We start from the raw sequence: 19007 nt of genomic DNA on the forward strand, positions 1-19007 counted from the left end.
TAGACATCCTGCAAACAGTTAATGGAACACATACGAGGCACTGAGGCACGGTTTACAATATTCTCAGTTGTACAACACTATACAAGGTTCCCATCAGAAAAAGCGATTATAAGACAACTCTGCAAGAACAAATATTGGATAGGTATTCCCAAAGGAAAACAGAAAATTAATTACTTATCACACAAGAACAAAAGCTAAATAACTAACTCTATGGTCTATTGAACCCGAATGTTCAATGCCACATTCACATAGGCTTTCCACTGACCACGGGAAGTCATTAACCAACTGAATCTAGTTTCTATTTTGAATGCCTATTTCTGCGAGATCTATCTGTGCTCCCCATCTATGCCTCTTCTTCCTAAGGGTCTTTTTCCTTCTAATTGGATTTACAGTTAAAATTCTGAAAGCGTCCATACTTTCATTCTAGCTCCATGAGTTGCCCATCCGAGTCTCTTATGTTTAATAACTCTAACAATGTTAGGTAAACGATATGAATTAGCAGTTCTTCATCATGAAGTTTTCGCCATTTTCCACTCCTGTCCCTTTTGGGTCCAAATATTTGCTTCAGGATTATTTCAAAATATTTGCAGTCTGCGTTCTTCCCTCAGAGTCTGCGACTATAGCGTAAGCCTTAACCTGGTACTGGTTATTTTTAATTTAACTTATAGTGTATTCCACAACAAAACTCAGTAATAGTGGCAACAACACATACTGTTTTAAGCCATTCTCGACACGAAAGCTACTGGGCAAGTATTTTACTACTAGGATTTTATCTTGGGTTTCATTTAAACATATCTTAATTAATCTAACTAGCTTTTTTAGTATACCAAATTCGGTAAGACTGTTGTACAATGTTCCCTTTCTAACTGAAACGTAGGTCTTCCTGAAAACAATAAATAACCCTTTCTCCTTACTTATCATTCACACAACACAGATGACAATCGCACACACTACAATACACTACTACGGTTTCGTTTAGATTGTGAAACTACGGTAAACCTTATATATCAACCTGATGTACCATTTTCGGTTTTAAGAAAGGGCTAAGCTAGAGAACTGATCCTAATCTTGGAACGCTGAATCCTATCAGAAAACCATCTCTTGTTGTCTCTTATCGTTTATGCTCCATGAGGATCCAAAGCCGAAAACCGAAACCGTTAATAGATCTACCATTTCTGTATCAACATAGAAATAAGGCCAGAGATGAAACCTACTCCTATGGAATCTACATCAAAAGACATTTCTCGCTATGGTTGCCTTTGCTCCAGAAAATCAATATTGAAATCAATTAAAAGATCTTGTTCTTTCTTTCAGTTTTGCTTTACAGGGATTTTAAACTGTAAGCGGAGATGGACCCTACTCTTTAAAGTGTTGAAACCACACCAAAAAATTCTTGGCTCTTTACGGGTTTGCTCTTGGAGATACTATATGGAATACAAATGGAACATTGTACTCATTTTTAGAGATCCAAGGGCTCGGAAAAAAGGCTTTTTTTTTTTTTTTTTGAAGGAAAAAAAAAAGGGTACAAAACTCGCTTTTCTCTGCTTGCCTGTTTTGCCTGGGAAATTTTGGGCTTTTTTCAAAATTCTGCTTTAAATTGATAAAGCAGACTTTATTTTGCTTCTTTACAAGTTGAACTCTTAACATATTTACATTATAAATCCCAAAGGATTAACCAATGTATATAATAAGAGTTCTATAACCTCTTATATACAAAAGTACGTACTTTAAAAAAAAATAAATAAATAAAAATAAAAAAATAAATAAATAAATAAATAAATACAGTCCTGATGGTTTCTGAACTTTTAACAAGAGGAATTCAACATATCATTATAGAACTCTCTTAAAAAAACGGAATACGTTTAATTAAGTCAAGCACAACTGCACTGCACTGAATGAGTGTTAGCTTTTGCGTTTCTATCGGAGGTCCGGGATTCAATCCCGCATTCGACGATTCTGACAAAAGTTTTTCTTAATTCCACCTGTGAATATACAGATAGTACGTGTACTATGAGCCCTGAGCGATTAAATCATTGTTTATTCCTAATTTCCAACAGGATGAATAGCGAAGGATGTTCGGGTGGGGGTGGGGGGGTCTTTCGGACTCAAGCGGTTCCCTGAAATTACGGAATTTCTAAAACAAACGAAATATTAGTTAGTTTTTACTCATAAAGTTCAAGCTCCTCCCAAAGAAAAATTAGGGATTTTTAGAAAAACCAAACAATAATCAGAAAAATCCCTCAAACACTTTTCTAAATCTGCCACTGATAATCAGTATATAATGGTATTCAAGGTTGTATCCGGAAGATTACTGTTAAATCACTGCACAGCTACAGTGTAACAGAAATGTGGTAGTACGCTCTGACAGATATATTGAAAAACGTAAGTTTAACTTATGGGCTAGAAGCTAGAGTAATAAGCACTAAGAAATGATACTCGGATGACTAAAAATGAAATGACCTAGAGAAGAAAGAAAAAATGTCGATAATTCAGAAGTTAAATAGCCTCTAAAATTGTCCTCGAATACTACGTACTTTATATTTACTTTAATTCATAAAACCTGTGCTCCACCCATCATGATGGTGAATTCCAGAGCGAAGTGCGGTATGTAGGTCATGAAATCTTATTTAACTATAGCGTATACTATAGTAAAGTTATTTAGATAGAAAAATCATGAAAATTGGAAAAAAAAAAAAATCCAAAATCCCCCCCCCCCAAGAAAAAAAGCCTGCCTTTTATGTGAAAAAATATCGATTCAGCAAAGCTGGCTTTCTTTTTATCCCTACTCATTTTACAAAAAATATCTCTCGTTCTCTTACCATCTTAGTTCTATAAGAATTAATACTGAAAGATAGACGTGGAAGAGGGATAAACGAGGAAATGGATCCTGAATTCATGTCAAAAAGCAGTTATTTGATATCTCCTATCATCTTAGCTTTACGGGGATAACCGAAAGTTACAGTTATCGCCACACTCGTGCTCTCAATAGCGGATAAGGGTAGAGAAGAAACCTACTCCTAGAAAGCGGTATTCGTATCAAGAACCACTTGTGGCTCTTTCTTATTGGTTTTACTCTATGGGTCTCTCTATATTAAAACCTGAAGTGGCTAAACCTACCATGACTGGTTTTAACATAGGGGTGATACCGAAATCAAAATGTAAATGGTATATATTCTTGAGCACTCTCTTCATTTCAAAATGAACATTTCTCGCAATGTTTGACCGTTTTTGCTCTATCAATTGTTTTCAATACACTAGACTTCAACGAGTGAATTTCGTTTTACCTTCGATTTCTATCACTTCCGGACATAATGGAAATAAAACCCAATTTAAAGGATGTTGAATATCTCTCTATATACAATATAAACACTTCTCGTTATATCTCACCACATGGGGATCGAACATTAAAACCGCAACAATGAATTTCTACAACTTCGGTTTAAAGGAACAAATATGAAAGTGGAATCTGTTCTTGGCACACTGAGTATATTACAAAAATCCGTACGTCACTGTCTCTTATCGTTTCTGCTTTATGGGAATCGACACTGAAATCGCAAATATAGTATATTCCACTCACTGTCAATTTCAGTAGAGAATTAAAGGCGCAGAAATGGTATATATTCATGGGACGGTGAATCCATACCAAAAATTGTATCGCTATTACCTACCAAACTTGCTCTATAGCGACCAATAATGATATGGGAAGTAGAAGGTTTTTACTCTTTTGGTTGAAATGAAGGAGTATGGACCGAGATGGACACTGAATCTATGTGTATATATATAACTCTCGCTATTTCTTACTAATTTTTCTATTATACTTGTTGACAGACAAATGAATAGGCACAATGGTTCCAGAAGGCTTTCCATTCTGACTTACGTACAGCATAGTTTGAAAGTCTGAAAGGTAAACTATAATCCCTTTCACTCAATGCTTCATCAGATGAAGAGGGTCCTGGTTTTCAACCTTCGACTGATGAGAGAAACTATGGATTGTTAAAATAATTACCGAAGATAAATTCTATATGCACAACAACGGCAGGTACGCTATTTATTTAACTTATAGCTAAAGTTTATGGATAATCACAGTTATTTATGGCTGTGTACTTAACTTTCGTTGTATTTAATGGTATCACCCAACGAAAAAGCAAAAGGAAAAAAAAAAAAAAATCCCACTCATGAAAACGATTCCACCACCTTGTTCATTTAAAATGCCTCTCAATGAAGTAGTGACTACTGAATTTGAACTGCCAAACTAAAAAATAAAAGCACAGAGAAAGTACGTAAGGCCAAATGATGGTCGAGCAGAAATCTAGGTTGGGTCAGGTTTACCATAACATATGCTTCTGATGCGTTCCGGCCTATTTTATGCTCCCAACAATTTTAATACACAAACACTTACAGAAAAGTGAGCAAGCTAACCATAAGGCTAAGAACGAGTTCTTAGAAAGGAAAATCAAGATACACACACACACAAAATAAACTCAACGATTTTTCAATTACCTTCAATACTTCAAATACCAAAATACTCGCAGATACAAACTATAGAAAGGACAAATGTCTGTTTCATTAATAAGCAGCACAGCACAGCAGCTTAAAGCACTGATAAGTGATTAAAACCTACAATTAAAAATTCGTAAGCACACACTGACATATCACATTACTAATTAGCAACTCAAACTAAACTTAAAAATACAAAAAGCAGAACTAAAAACAGGCAACATACTTGCTTAAAGGACTTAATCCGACCTACTCTCTGAATCTGAGCATGTCGTAAAATTGTGTCTTCCAGAGCACGAATCCATTTTTCTCGGTCCTCGGCGTCTCTAGCTTGAAAATGGAATGTTTTACCATCAACTGTAATAGTAAAGGTACTGTCATCCTCATCGTCAATACCTATTACAGCTCCCTTTAAACGAACACAGCCACGACGCACACCTCGCATCATTTTCTCCTTTGACTGCAACATAAAATATATTAAATAAACGTAAAAAAAAAGGAATAAGACAACGAGTATAAAAAATACAAAATATATTTGAAGAAATAATTACACATAACATATACTGTGTAGTGAAATAGTACGTATTTAACTAACTGTATTTACGCATGGCATTATTAGTCAAAAAGCCGTAGTTATGAGAACTAAGACGAAATAGTTTGGAATGATCCCCAGCCAAAGATGTACGGATAATTTATATCTATTGATATCTTCATTACAAACTTAATGATTCATTGAAAGCATATCCTGTTTCTGTGGCTGTTAGAATTATTCCACGTATATGAATTACCATAGATATTTTGGGTTAAAATTGTGGAGAGATAGGATTTGAATACATGGAAAAAACGAAATATATGTCATCGTAGACATAATAATGTAGAGACTCAACATATTTCGAAACCAATGAGTCAATTTCAGTTCATTTGTTTAGTATATACACAATAAAATTCTTTACATGCTTCTTTTTAAGTTGCCAACAGAACATGTATGTATAGGTCCCTTTCAGCACAAAGAAGGACTATATGAAACATCATCTTATATTTACGATGGAATCCGATCCACCGTAATGCGTTATTATTTTTTTTTTTCGGGAATCGAACCAGAGTTAAGTTCCGTGACAAATATGCCCAATTATTTCATTATTATAACTAACTCAGGGCGCAAAATTTCAGTCAGACGTAATTACTGATTCAAAAATGAGGGTCGCCAGTATCTCTCACATACAAATTATGAGAGCACCCCCCTTCCATAGGCTTTGATTTGACAAAAGAGATTACATCAAGTCAAAATTTCAAAACCAATTAGATTCAGGATAATCAATTTTGAATTGGACAAATCATATACATGTTAAAAATAATATCTTACCTTAAGACTTCACGTTTGTGTAACGCTTTCTCTCTGCACTGAAGTACTAGTTGTCGATTGCTGTTTTCGGATGAAAGTCCTTAAGTCCTTAAGGAAAGGAGGGGCGAATTACAACGTTGTGATGACCACTTTTCCTGTCCAATGTGAAGACTTCACATTCTGTATTTTCTCTCACTCAATTAGAAATATTTTCGTGCGTAATAGAAACTGCGCAGCCCTGTGTGTTTAGGCAGAAACCATTTCCACTGAACACTGGTCATCAGATCTAAATTTCTAGTTGCCAATGAAGACCGGAAATTTTGCGCCCTAAACTAATTTGTAATTTAACCTCACAGAACGCACTTTTAATAACTTTAACAAAATTTATTCTTCTCTAATGTGTTACAAGTATATATATCAACTACTTTCGCTCTACTTTTTTTTATTAATTAATTAATTAACTTGTTTATGATTTCTTTACTCAACTACTAGCTTTAATTTTCTACGGCAAATTCTACAATTAACGAAGACTTTACAAAATTCAGCGCTGTTTGACAAGAAATAAGCTGACTTGATCAGTTTTCAAAGTGATAATTATATTGCTCGTCCACGAGTTTGTATATATGCAACCTAATTTGTCATTAGTACTGTTTGCTACTTCAAAAAATGATAATGTGTATCTACCTGGTTTATTGCTACTTTAGGAGTTTTCCTGCACGGATTAAGTCACTTACATAAAAATCGAATCACTTTATGAATATATACACCTATGGAACTTCCACACTGGTGTTAAGTACTGTTGTAATGGATGAAGCTTTGCCAAACTTATATCTGCTGTACCGTAATTTGTGTTAAATTTTATAAAAATAACCTGGTTAATAATTATTTTAATTTGATTTGATTTTCCAGATGTAAAACTTCTTTTGTTTTCGGATATTTACCTACCTATGCTACTGTGACCAATGTTACATAATTCCTATAAAAAGAAACATTCCAACGAGGGTTAAGGGAAATTTGAGAGAGAAAAAAAGGATGGATAAAATACACTAGCTTTGTCAAGATATTTTTTAAATACCAATAGAAAGGAACACTTTTGAATCATAGTATATAAAAACACAAAATCCAACATTATATTTAGACGAGGGACATCTTGATAAGGGGTTGAATAACATTATTAACAGAATTTTGGACTAAAGATTACGAAAAAGTAATTATTTAGGAAAAGGAACGTCGGGACAATAATAATAATTCAAAAAGGATATTTTTATTAACATTTGGTAAATCATACTAATTCCATAATTCTTAATCAGATTTATATATATAGGTAGATAGAAAGATATAATTTTTAATACAGGTTAGGCACAATATGATAGTTTTTCAGCAGATATAGGTTTATTTAAAGCCTAAAATGAACTATGTAAAATTAGACAAATACGATGATCTTCTTCAGTATGTAATATACAAGTGCAGCACAGCTGTAAAAGTAACTTTAATCATTTAGCATGAATATATTTGAAACAGAAACATGTCACAAGTTTCCGAGTTGAACCTCGATGAAGATACATAGTTTTAGACCCCGTCTCATAAACCTTCAGTATTGAACAGAATATTGATTCACAATCAATCAACTGAAATAAGAGTTTTGACTACACAATAGCAAAAGCAAACAAACAAACAGAAAACTTTATACTCACCCCAATGACCTGAAAACTAAGGAAAGTTTTCGATGATCATGGTCCTCATCAACAGCTTATGTAAGTCTAAAGAGGCTAAAGAATGTTAAAAAAGTGAAGGAATAAAAAGCAAGTACAACTTCACGTCACAGCACACTACGGCAAGTGAATCATCATTGATCATTGTAAAGCTAGTTACCGTTCACTGTTGTTGTTATTATTATTATTATTATTATTATTATTATTATTATTATTATTATTATTTTCAAATGACAGCAGTATGTAGTACAAACGATCGCTCTATATTGGGTTAATTTCACCTTTGTCAACACAGAGTGCAGAGTTTACTTTATGCATGCAAAGAGGCTCCTTAATTTTGTGTTCAGCCGTAGTTTTTGATTTTACCATTAAACGCACATCAACAATATTATGCTTATTTCCCCAATGACAGTTTCGATAATTGTTGAGGATACGACTTTTTGCTTCGAATTACCATATTATCCCTTCACCTTTTCCACTTCTATCAGACTTACATAAGTTGATGAAAAGGACCGTAATTCTAGAAAACGTTCCTTAGTTTTCATAATCACTCTAGTGAGTATGATGCATTTTCTTTTGTGTACTATTATCACTGCTCGCAATCTATACCGACATGGCGTACTTTTCAGCTTATGTCCTCCCACAAAATGTGACTTTACTTCTTGAAACATGTGATCAACTAAATTATAAATGATAATTCCGAGGAATCAAATACTTTCTATTAATACAGTTAATACAAAGACTATTAATTTTTCAACTACAAGATTTCTGTCAATCACGAACATACCACAGTGAAAACGCACATAATTTATTGGAACTGACGAACAGAGCCTGCAATTTGTCCTTTTTTATTTATTTATTCTTATTTATTTAAACCTGTCGTATTAATGGAAATCCTTAAATCTATTCTCCACAATATATTTTACTTTTTTTAAAAATTATAATGGGCACAATGATGGGGAACAAACTATGTAACTTCATAGGGTATTATTGTTCTATTACACTAGTTAACAAATTTAAACTTTTTGTTTGTTACATGAGAAAAATCACCTGATCTTAAAGGAACTTTTTGCGCTGAATTCGAATATGCACTCGGTTTCTCTCCATCACGTACAGTTTTCCCGTAACAGAGGGATTTTCGGGAAATTCCCTCAAAAATTTCCCTTTTTCAGATATTTTATTCCCCTAGCTCCTGTCCCCTTACATATAGTAACATAGAAATTATACCTAAGTATACCTTGATTTATATTTAATAAACCCTAAAAGTTTCGTTAAAATCGCTTTGTTCTTTCTAGAGAAATAAATATATTTGTATGTATACTGTGTGCACTGTTTATTGCACCTGATAGTAATGCTTTCAGATCTCCTGAGTTGGGGTAAAAACGACTTGCTTTATTACTACAAACACAGACTTCCACTTCCCGAGCCCCCTACCAACTTGGAAGAGATATGGCCAAAAGACACTGATGATGATCATGACCTTGATGAACCATCGACATCAACATGTACATCCAAGGATCCAACGTTCATCCCTGACTGTGTTCGCGAGCCACATTTCATCCGGCAATGTGAACTTAATGACCTAGTCCGTGATTTGCACCTGACAAAACAAGAGGCGGAACTTCTTGGATCAAGGCTCCAGCAGTGGAACTTATTGGATGCAGAAACGAACATATCAGTGTACAGGAAAAGGCATGTTCAATTTTCAAGCTATTTCTCAATGCAAGATAATGTGTGCGTATGTACGGATATAAATGGGTTGATGGCGGAGCTAGGAATTCCTTACGTTCCAGAAGAATGGAGGTTATTTATCGACGCGTCAAAGGTCAGCCTTAAAGCTGTCCTTTTACATAATGGAAATAAAAAACCTTCTATACCACTTGCGCACTCAGTGAAGATTAAGGAATCCTATGACACCATGTCAACTTTGCTAAATCTTATAAATTACAAGGACCATTGTTGGCAAATATGTTGTGATCTCAAGGTAGTTGGTATTTTATTAGGACTGCAGTGCGGTTACAGGAAGTACCAATGTTTTTTATGTTTATGGGATAGCCGAGCTGATGACAAACATTATGAAGTGAAGGAATGGGAACCTAGAGTGAATTACGTACCTGGAGAATGCAACGTCAAATACGCTCCTTTGGTAGATCATAATAAGATATTACTACCGCCACTTCATATCAAGTTAGGACTTATGAAAAACTTTGTTAAAGCCATGGACACATCTGGTGAAGGTTTCAAGTATTTGCGACATAAGTTCCCTAACCTGAGTGATGCTAAGATTTCAGCGGGAGTGTTTATTGGTCCCCAAATTAGGAAATTAATGCTTGATGATAGCTTTGACAGCAAGTTAAACAGTGCTGAGCTAGCTGCCTGGACAGCATTTAAGTGTGTTGTGCGCAACTTTCTGGGCAATAACAAAGCTGAGAGTTACACAGAAATCGTACAGGACATGATACAGAAATACAAAGAGTTGGGTTGTAGGATGTCTTTAAAAATCCACTTTTTGCACTCACACCTCAGCTTCTTTCCTGCTAACCTAGGTGCTCTCAGCGACGAATAGGGGGAAAGATTCCACCAAGATATAATGGCAATGGAGAAAAGGTACCAGGGACGATGGGATACTTCAATGATGGCGGACTATTGTTGGGGTCTTGTTAGAGAATGCAACATTTCTTACAAAAGAAGGAAGTAGTGTACGTTTTTGTAACCCAATGGAAGTTTCATATATTGTGATAGTTTTGATTGTCTTTTCATGACCTTTTGGTACATTTGTATTATTGTTTATTGTAAATTGTCACACTTGTAAATTATATTTTATATATGTGTTTGTGGTAATAAAGCAAAACGTTTTACCTCAACTTAAGAGATCTGAAAGCATTACTATAAGGTGCAATAAACAGTACACACAGTATACATACAAACATATTTATTTCTCTAGAAAGAATAAAGCGATTATTACGAAACTTGGAGGGTTTGTTAAATATGAATCAAAGTATACTTAGGTATAATTTCCATGTTAGTATATGCAAGGGGACAAGATCTTGGGGTGTAAAATAAACGAAAAGGGAAATTTTTCAGGGATTTTCCCGAAAATCCCTCTGTTACGGGAAAATCGTACGTGATGGAAAAAAACCGAGTGCATATTCGAATTCAGCGCAAAAAGTTCCTTTAAGAACACGTATTTCCTTTTATGTAACAAAACCTTTGTTAACTAGTGTTATATTTCGTAAACTTCACTTTTCCCGAACGTAAGGGGAAAACATGAATTAGGCAATGGCTTAAGAAATACTCTGGACATTAGGGCAAACATGAATAACCAAACAGTGTAGTTTGCAAAACATAGTCCAACAAAAACAATATCCCATGACGCATCACATAGGCAACAATATTTGTTCTATTATGTAAATTTAAAATAACTTCTTCATATCTATATCTCGAAGAAAAAACTTAAAATTTTCCCAGGCAAAAAGCCATAAAAATATTATTTCCGAGAAAGCGTTTTCTTCCTCGAACCCTTGCAATTCTACATCCAAGAGTTCCACTGAATCAAGGATATCTGAAGATAATGAAATATGGGCTAATTTCAGAAAAAAAAAAAAAAAAAGTACGTCAGTTGTGTTGTAAAACACATGGAGGAAAATTTTATCATGCCAACTGAAACACGTTTATATATACACACACAGAGGCTTAACGCAAGGATAGATGTTTAAACGACTGTTCTGTGAGGCAGGCGAATGCAAGAGAAAGCCAAGTAAGTACACGTGAACACGGGGTAACATCAAGCATCAAGCATTATGTTTCCAAATCTCTCATGAGGACATTAGAGTTGCAGACTTCACATTAAGAAAGCTAAAATTCTTGTTCGGCCGTTCTTCATTCATGAACCCTAACAGTTCTGCGGTCATTGTATTCTTTTGTCATATATACACTATTGTTTCGTTCCCTTTGATTCGTAATTGTTCCTTTTTTTTTTCTTTCTTTCTTTTGGTAAAGGGTATATAGCTTCAAATATATCGTGGCATCAATAAACAGGTAATTAAAAAAAAAGTTTCTTTCATTTTATTGTGAGAGTATAGGTGACAATACTTTTCTTTCAGTCTAACATTCCAGGATTATGCCTGTGAGGCTAAGAGAGAAGGATGATTAGGCAAGTGAATGATGATGGAAGAATTTCTGGAATGAGAATAGGGAGGAAACGGGAGTACCCGAGAAAACCGACGGAAACGATGTTGTTTACCACAAACTTACTTGGCTGGAGACCGAACCAGGGATCCCTCGCACCAGAGGTAAGCGCTTTACCACTGAGGCTTAGTACCTCCCGGTTGAGAGTATTGAACAATTACTTATCGCCTTTTATAGCTATATATTTACAAAAGTTCGTGAATAATTTGGCATGTTTCATACACGAAGTTATGTATACATACTACATAAGCGTGAGTTGTGTCCATCTTAAATGCTAAAGATGTCAAATACAGAAATAGAGAAAAAAGAGAACGGTTACTTTTTCGAAAGTTGTAGACAAGTTCAAGAACAGTATTAATTCGAAATACGGACAAGAGAAGTATCAATCAACTTAATCTCCTGAATGTCCATATTCAGAAATTACTTTGCTGAAAGCATTAGTTTTCATTCTTTGCGATTTATAGATGGAGTTCCGCTGATTCTCCGACGGTATATTTCGCAAAAGCAACAGTATAAGAACTACTACATAAGAGCAATTCACTCTCAGGGGTCCCTAGTTCTGTCCCAGGCCATGACAGTTTGTTGAGGACAACATCATATCTGTGGGGTTTTCCGATTCGTCGCACGTTCTCATTCCATCATATTTTTTTTTCACTATGATTAACTTTCCTTAATTATGTCTCCTTTAGCCTTCAAAGGAGGGGGGGGGGGGTTAAGTAACAGCGAGTAGGTCCAGAAATATGGAAAACTTCCAGGAAATAAATGGTAAATCGGATATTTTCCGTGTAATTCGTACAAAGTAAACAAATTTCTGTCGTACTTGTAAATGTTAAAAGGTTCTTGTTAGCACTAGTTTCAGTGGATGCAAGTTCATGTCACACATTAGGGTGTAATGAGGCAATTAATTCCCTATATTCAAAAACGGCAGTTCAATGTGATGGATATGACATTTCTATTTTCACTTTCACAACAACGTAAGGCGGTAAAGAAAAGGAATTATTGCATTTCATGTTGCGGTACGGAATATTGGAATTGAGCAGAAACTATGGTAAATGTGGGAATGCTTAAACAATTTAAAAATAATAAATAAAATTTAAAAATGGGAGAACCAGTTACATATTTAAATGTAAATATCGTATCGCAGATTTAAAATGTCATTGACAAAAGTCGGTACGAAAATATACTTTTCTCGAGGGCACAAAATTATTCATTGAGAATGTGCTGTATTCATTGTGTATTGATGCAAAGTTAGAAAAGATAGGAATTATCTGCTTTGCCACGGAATGTGGCCGTCACACAGTTGTGGCTTGGAGCAGCTTTTGTTGGGAGGTGTGTGTGAATGGGTGCTTAGAAATTCTGGACGAATAGGTGGACTGGAAGAAATAATTGAAATATATAAGTCACAGGTAGCAAGAATATAAACAACTTCGTGTAGACAATTCCATCGAATTTGTCTGTACAGCAGTAAATGGCGAAATGTTTGACAAAATTAACGAGGTGTTAAATGGTGAGCAAATTTCACCAATACAATCAAACAATAAAGAGCATATGGCACAGTGTCAAATACTCAACACCGGCATTTGGGAAAAGACGTAAGGACATGAAAGGTTATTTATCAGAATACCTCAGGTTCACTACAACAAATGAGACAGTTGTCTAGCTTCCTCAAGCCAGTCAAAATTGTACAAAATGTAAAAGTAACTAATTGCAGTGTGCGTATCATGAAAACACTAAACTAATCTAACATAATGTATTTAGAGACAACCTCGTTTACGCGTATACTCACAGTCGCTGACGCGCCTGCTCCGTATGCTATTGCGCGGGCCGCCGCCTGCGCCCTGCCCTTGACTCAGACAGCACTCGTGGTCATTAGTGGCTACCCAGCACATGTTGGTTTGTGCTTCTTTGCACCCTAGTTTCTGTCATATTTGTGGTAATTGTTTAGAAATTGGGGGCCAAAATTAGTGAAAAACAGGACGATTTACAGGAGAAATGGGTTGATAGTGATGAGAAAATATCGTACGCAATTTTTTAAAGGCGGTAGGGAAAGGTTAATAGAAGTGATTGCCCATTTTATGTCAAGAACAGAACCGAACGAACCCCTGAGGGACTTCTAATCCGTCCCTACTACTACTATTACTATTACTCCTCCTACTACTACTGCTGCTGCTACTAACGTATGAAACCATAAAACGACCGAATCGGAATAGAATATCGCAAAAAAGTAGGTAAAAAAGCTGGCTCCCCAAAGCTAAACAATAGCCATATTTATTTATACAGAAAACGGTAAAGACCTCCTAAAGTGAATCTGCATTGGAGAATGCAACTCCTCCCTCCAGAAACTTTCTAAGATAGGACAGTAAACTGCCTGGTAAGAAATGACCAAATTTAACGTTTTAAAGCCTTAACACTTCCGACCAACTCTGTACGACAAAGGCCATGCAAGGTATAACGGTGGGACCTAAAACAGAAAGATTTCACTTCATTCATAAGATCGATCAACACACCCAATATCCTGAGATTTACTTTACTGAGATCTTTGTTGTTGTTTGTTTAACAATACGTTATGATTCCACAAATTTAAGTGGCACCTGTTTTATAAACAGAAGAAACTGATAGTTGCCATGGGAGGACATTATGTAGTATGTAAGTTGCCATCCAGAGATTTTCAGCAAGTAACGTAACTCTCCCGAATCTGACTTCCGGATATTGGAACTTTGATCAAATGAATTCCATAATTTACATTCAAAAATCTCAAATGTTTTCCAGGCAATCAGCAAAATGTCGCCAAAAATCAAACTACAAAGGAATTCTTGTATATTTAAACTCAGGACAATCAAGATCAATTCAAACGTTTTGGATAGTAAGGGAAAACTCAACAAAAGCTACGTGCAATCTGAACGCTCGAAGATCATATTTGAGGTATTTTGCTCTACGACAGTTCCCTTGCCTACAGGCATATAATTTGTGCATTTTTCATTTTTCCATTAGATAATACATGTTTTTAAAAATACATAAACGATTACTTGAGCGTTCAGTACGCAGTTCCCAAAAATACGTCCTTTCTTGGGTTCGCTCTATACGGAGTGCCCCAATTAATGATACGCAAGGAAATATTGAATCAATGACCTTCCGGCTTATAACAGCGGATTCGAAACCCCATTTCAACGTAAGAAGAAAACTTATTTCGAATAACATAAATAAATTAATAGAAATATACTGAACACTTCGTCATAAAACCAGTATGATTGTCATTGTAAAGTAAACTGATTGTCCTTGCACCTTAATGGAACGATAGGAATCCTTTCATAATTTCTATTTTCCTTTTAGAATTCCGTATACACCAACCTGTTTTGATATACACTGTAATTTCTTCTTATGTATTCTTTCTATTTACAAGTGTCTATCTCTCTGAACGTGTCATACATTCTTTAGTACAAGTGAAAATACAAATAATGCATTAACTTTTGTGATAACACAACCCTACAGTTCTTTCCTCTTGTTTTATATTGAGAATAAAATATAGCATTCGTTTTCATTATACTCACCGTATAATAAGATAACAAGCCTGCGTTATCATCTAGGACAAACCACCGGTATTGCCATCCTTTCATTACATTTGTCCACTTGCTTAATGACCCCTCCATAACATGGACAGCCATTTTTTTCTGCTGTTGTATCTACAATGCGTGACGTAATTTCCGCTTTGTGATTCTTGTTAACAGATGAGCAGCATAGCCGTAACGAGAAACCTCGGTCTGCGAGTGTACTCAAACTGCTACTCGCGCACGCATACTATGGTCCTTTCATATATTTTATTTTTTTCTGTTGCGATAAAAAAAATTACTCAACACCGCCAACAGTCCTGAAGTGAACCATGTTAAAGTTTTTAATTTCAAAAGCTGATTTTATTCTTTGCAATGTTCGAATGTTGTCATTGTAAGTCAGCAAGTAATCAGTCTGATCTAGAGGGGACAGAAGTGAATATTGAGGAGGAATTGATAATGATATCGGGGAATATCAGGAAGGTTAATCATTAACACACAAATATTGTTTTTTTTAAAAAAAAAGAAGAAGAAGAATGTACATAATTTGATTCGATTCCATAGTTTAATGTGTTATGGAAAACATTCAGTGTAGACCCTGTCTAACAAGAAGCATTCTACACATAAATGAGTAAAATGCAAAATTAAAAGAATTGCATATCTAATCTTGTTTGGAGTCAATTCAAAAATTATGTATAACACTCTGTTTTAGAGGAGGTAAAATATAATTTAGAATTGACACTGCCCAATTTAGCCCATGTCTCGCTACGGGCCTGTTGTAAATTGTGAAATAAATTCATAGCTAGGAACATTTAATTCTTTTAAAAATATATATTCCAACTATTAACAACGGAAGTAAAACTAATAACAAGATTATTAGCACACTCATTTCATTCATAGGATAGTTTTTCAATCTATACTGACGTGATAATAGTACAAATTTAATATTATCTTAAAATGCTGATCCAAAGTGCTGACGCAGTTACTGTAAAGATTAATTCCTAGTTTACACTAATTTCTTCAATATACATTTTTGCAGTGTTTCATGAATATTAGTAATATTTTAAAATTTATCCAGAAAATTATTCGTACGGAAAAGCACGAAAACGGCACTGAAACATTGAAAAAAGGGGGATCAGGGGTGTGACCCTCCAGGTTCCTCCTGCTATGATGCTGCTTTTAGTAGACTTTATTGAGATTAAATAGATGACATCACAATCAATAGAGATTGGCGGTCAACTTCGGACCGATTTGAAGCTTAGTATCAATTAAGTATGTTTCTTCCTCGTGCAAGGAATTTCTATCTCGTATTTCTACTACGTGTATAAAGCTTAAACTAGAAAACCGATTATTATTATTATTATTATTATTATTATTATTATTATTATTATTATTATTATTATTATTATTATTATTATTATTATTATTATTATTATTATTATTACAGGGAAACCTCTCAACAAAGGACACCGTTGTCGCATGACGTGTCAATTACAGAGGTTTCACAGATTTGCTTTACTCATAGCTGATGTGATAACTGTGTACAGTACACAGTAAATATGTTGCACACAATTCAATACATTTACTGTATACTGCAATGGGTTTAAATGTAAATATAGGCTAATATCGGAAAACTGTATTCATTGTTCGAATTATTGGGTTAATGAGGAAGAAATTCCCCTCTGTATATATATATTGCTGAGGAATGTTTTATACGGGGTGTACTGCAAAATACATTGGTTGTATGGTATTTTTTCTCAAGTATAAGTTATATTTCTACAGAAGTACCTTAATTCGCTTACTAACTGAATCAAAAGTAAGCTTAATCTGGTAAGAACATACAACGATATTATTAAATAGACCTACTGAAAATGTCATAATCATCATAAACATAGGTATTCTGCCATTATTGGCAGATTATTTGCCGCAGCTGAAAAGCTTCCATGCTCCACGGTCTTCCGCTAGCCTTTTGTCTTCACGTATGATTTTTCTGTTTTTGATATCGCCCATCAATTGTAGCCTCCTTCCAGGCCCGTATCCAAGGGGGGCTTAGGGGGTCGGGCCCCCTAAATTTTTGCTGGCCCCTTAAAATTTTCACAGTAGGCTGGCAAATGAACTATAATATGGTTGGATCACCCCCCACCTAACTTCACCCGGGCCCCCCTACATTTTGGGGCTGGCTACGGGCCTGCCTCCTCCGCCTCTCTCTCTTTCCTGCCTCCATACCTTCCAATGTCCCAATCAGTATCTCTTCTTCTTCTCAATAGTATCTAAAATTGTTCTTTTCTCCCCCACCACTTTTAACACCCTCTCATTCGTTTCCCGATCAATCCAACTAATTATTTCCATCCTTCTTCACACCCACATTTCTAAAAACTTCCAATCGTTTCTCATCTTTTGGCGTAATGTCCATGTTTCTGACCCATACAGTACAATCCTCCACCACACAAAGTATTTTATGAGTCTTTTTCTCAACTCTTTATTCAATAATCCACATAATAAAATTTTTCTTTCTCCTAAAGGCTTCTTTTTCGATTCTTATTCTTGCTTTTATTACTGAAAATGTAGACGAAAGTAAGTAATAATGATGATTTATGAATTTCTTAGGAAGAAAATCACCAATAGTTGTCTATCATGTAATCTTATAGACGCAAGTTTCTGATCGTAATTTAGTTGTAACTGCTGGATCACTGGAGGAATCAATTGAAGATTTATTTCAAATTGCAGAAAGTATTTTCCGTGCTATTACGTACGAGCTGAGAACAATATTCCTATCCGTTATAAAAAAGTTTCTAAAATGCATGGGGTAAAAGGAGACTGTCTGTGTCCGTAAACTACATACATTTTGTCGAGACAAAATGTGTATCCGGTGGCCCCGCGAAGCGTAGTCGCTAATGCTCTCGCCTTCGGTGCGAGTTGTCCCAGGTTCGATTCCCGGTAGGGGCACTTGGTCGAAAAGTATTTTTTTAAAAAGCGTTTCCAAGCCAGTCATTTTGAGTAGGATTTTCCTAGATTTTCCGCACTCATACCAGGCAAATGCCGGGATGGTACCTACCTTACAGGTTCCAAACCGCTTCCTTCCTTTCCCAATCCTTTCTTCCTTCCCTTTCCCCGGTTAGTGTGTTCGCCGAGGGATGTCATGCCTCATACCTGACAATAATCGGTCATAGATACCGAAAGCCCAGAAATCTAAATCCTAAAAAGGGGGGGGGTCCGTATCAAGGATGTTATAAATAGAGGATCTGCCCATATGTATCTTCATCCTATTAAATCGATGAAGCCCAAAAACAACCGAGCATAGGCACGTCTGATTGGCTACTCTCGTTTCCGCCATCGTCTGATTTGCTACTTTCGTTTCCGCCATGATTGTTGGCTCAAAACATTGCGATCCTATTGGGCGGAGTGGGCAGAGTAGGGGTGGAGAAACTGTGACGTATGGCTTCAAGATTTTGTTGTAAGGGCAGATCCTCTATTTTATAAGATCCTTGGTTCGTATTATGGAGGCGTCGCTATTGAGAAGTATTATTATTGGCTCTTCCTGCTATATATGTTTTCGGAAAAGGAATCAAAACACTATTCGAACAACAAATCACGACTCGTATTGTTATTTTTAAAATCTTAAGAAATGTGGAGCAAAATTTTACAACTTCTTAAATTTAATACCTTTATATGTGTGTATCTTCGTATCAATTCATCCTAAAATAAATAAGGCATGGTGCGTCA

The 19007-nt window shown here is 35.3% G+C and overlaps 1 protein-coding gene across 4 annotated transcripts in view; it reads right to left on the bottom strand.

The window, feature by feature from the left end:
* LOC145673107 (oxysterol-binding protein-related protein 9) overlaps positions 1–15443 on the bottom strand; it is a 443064-nt gene extending 427621 nt beyond the window's left edge. For 3 of the 4 annotated variants that reach the window (XR_014128719.1, XM_081742478.1, XM_081742476.1), the window contains exons 1-2: positions 15288–15443; positions 4724–4957 (exon numbers count right to left, since the gene is read on the bottom strand). Coding sequence is in view for 3 of the 4 variants with exons in the window: in XM_081742478.1 (XP_081598604.1) it covers positions 4724–4957; positions 15288–15401 (348 nt within the window). In the remaining variant the exon portion in view is untranslated. The remainder of the gene's footprint in view (positions 1–4723; positions 4958–15287) is intronic. The other variant, XM_081742477.1, reaches the window with a different exon arrangement.
* Between the last annotated feature and the right edge of the window lie 3564 nt (positions 15444–19007).

The sequence above is a fragment of the Thermobia domestica genome, chromosome 16 (genome assembly GCF_964235325.1).
Source record: "Thermobia domestica chromosome 16, izTheDome1.hap1.1, whole genome shotgun sequence".
Classification (NCBI taxonomy): domain Eukaryota; kingdom Metazoa; phylum Arthropoda; class Insecta; order Zygentoma; family Lepismatidae; genus Thermobia; species Thermobia domestica.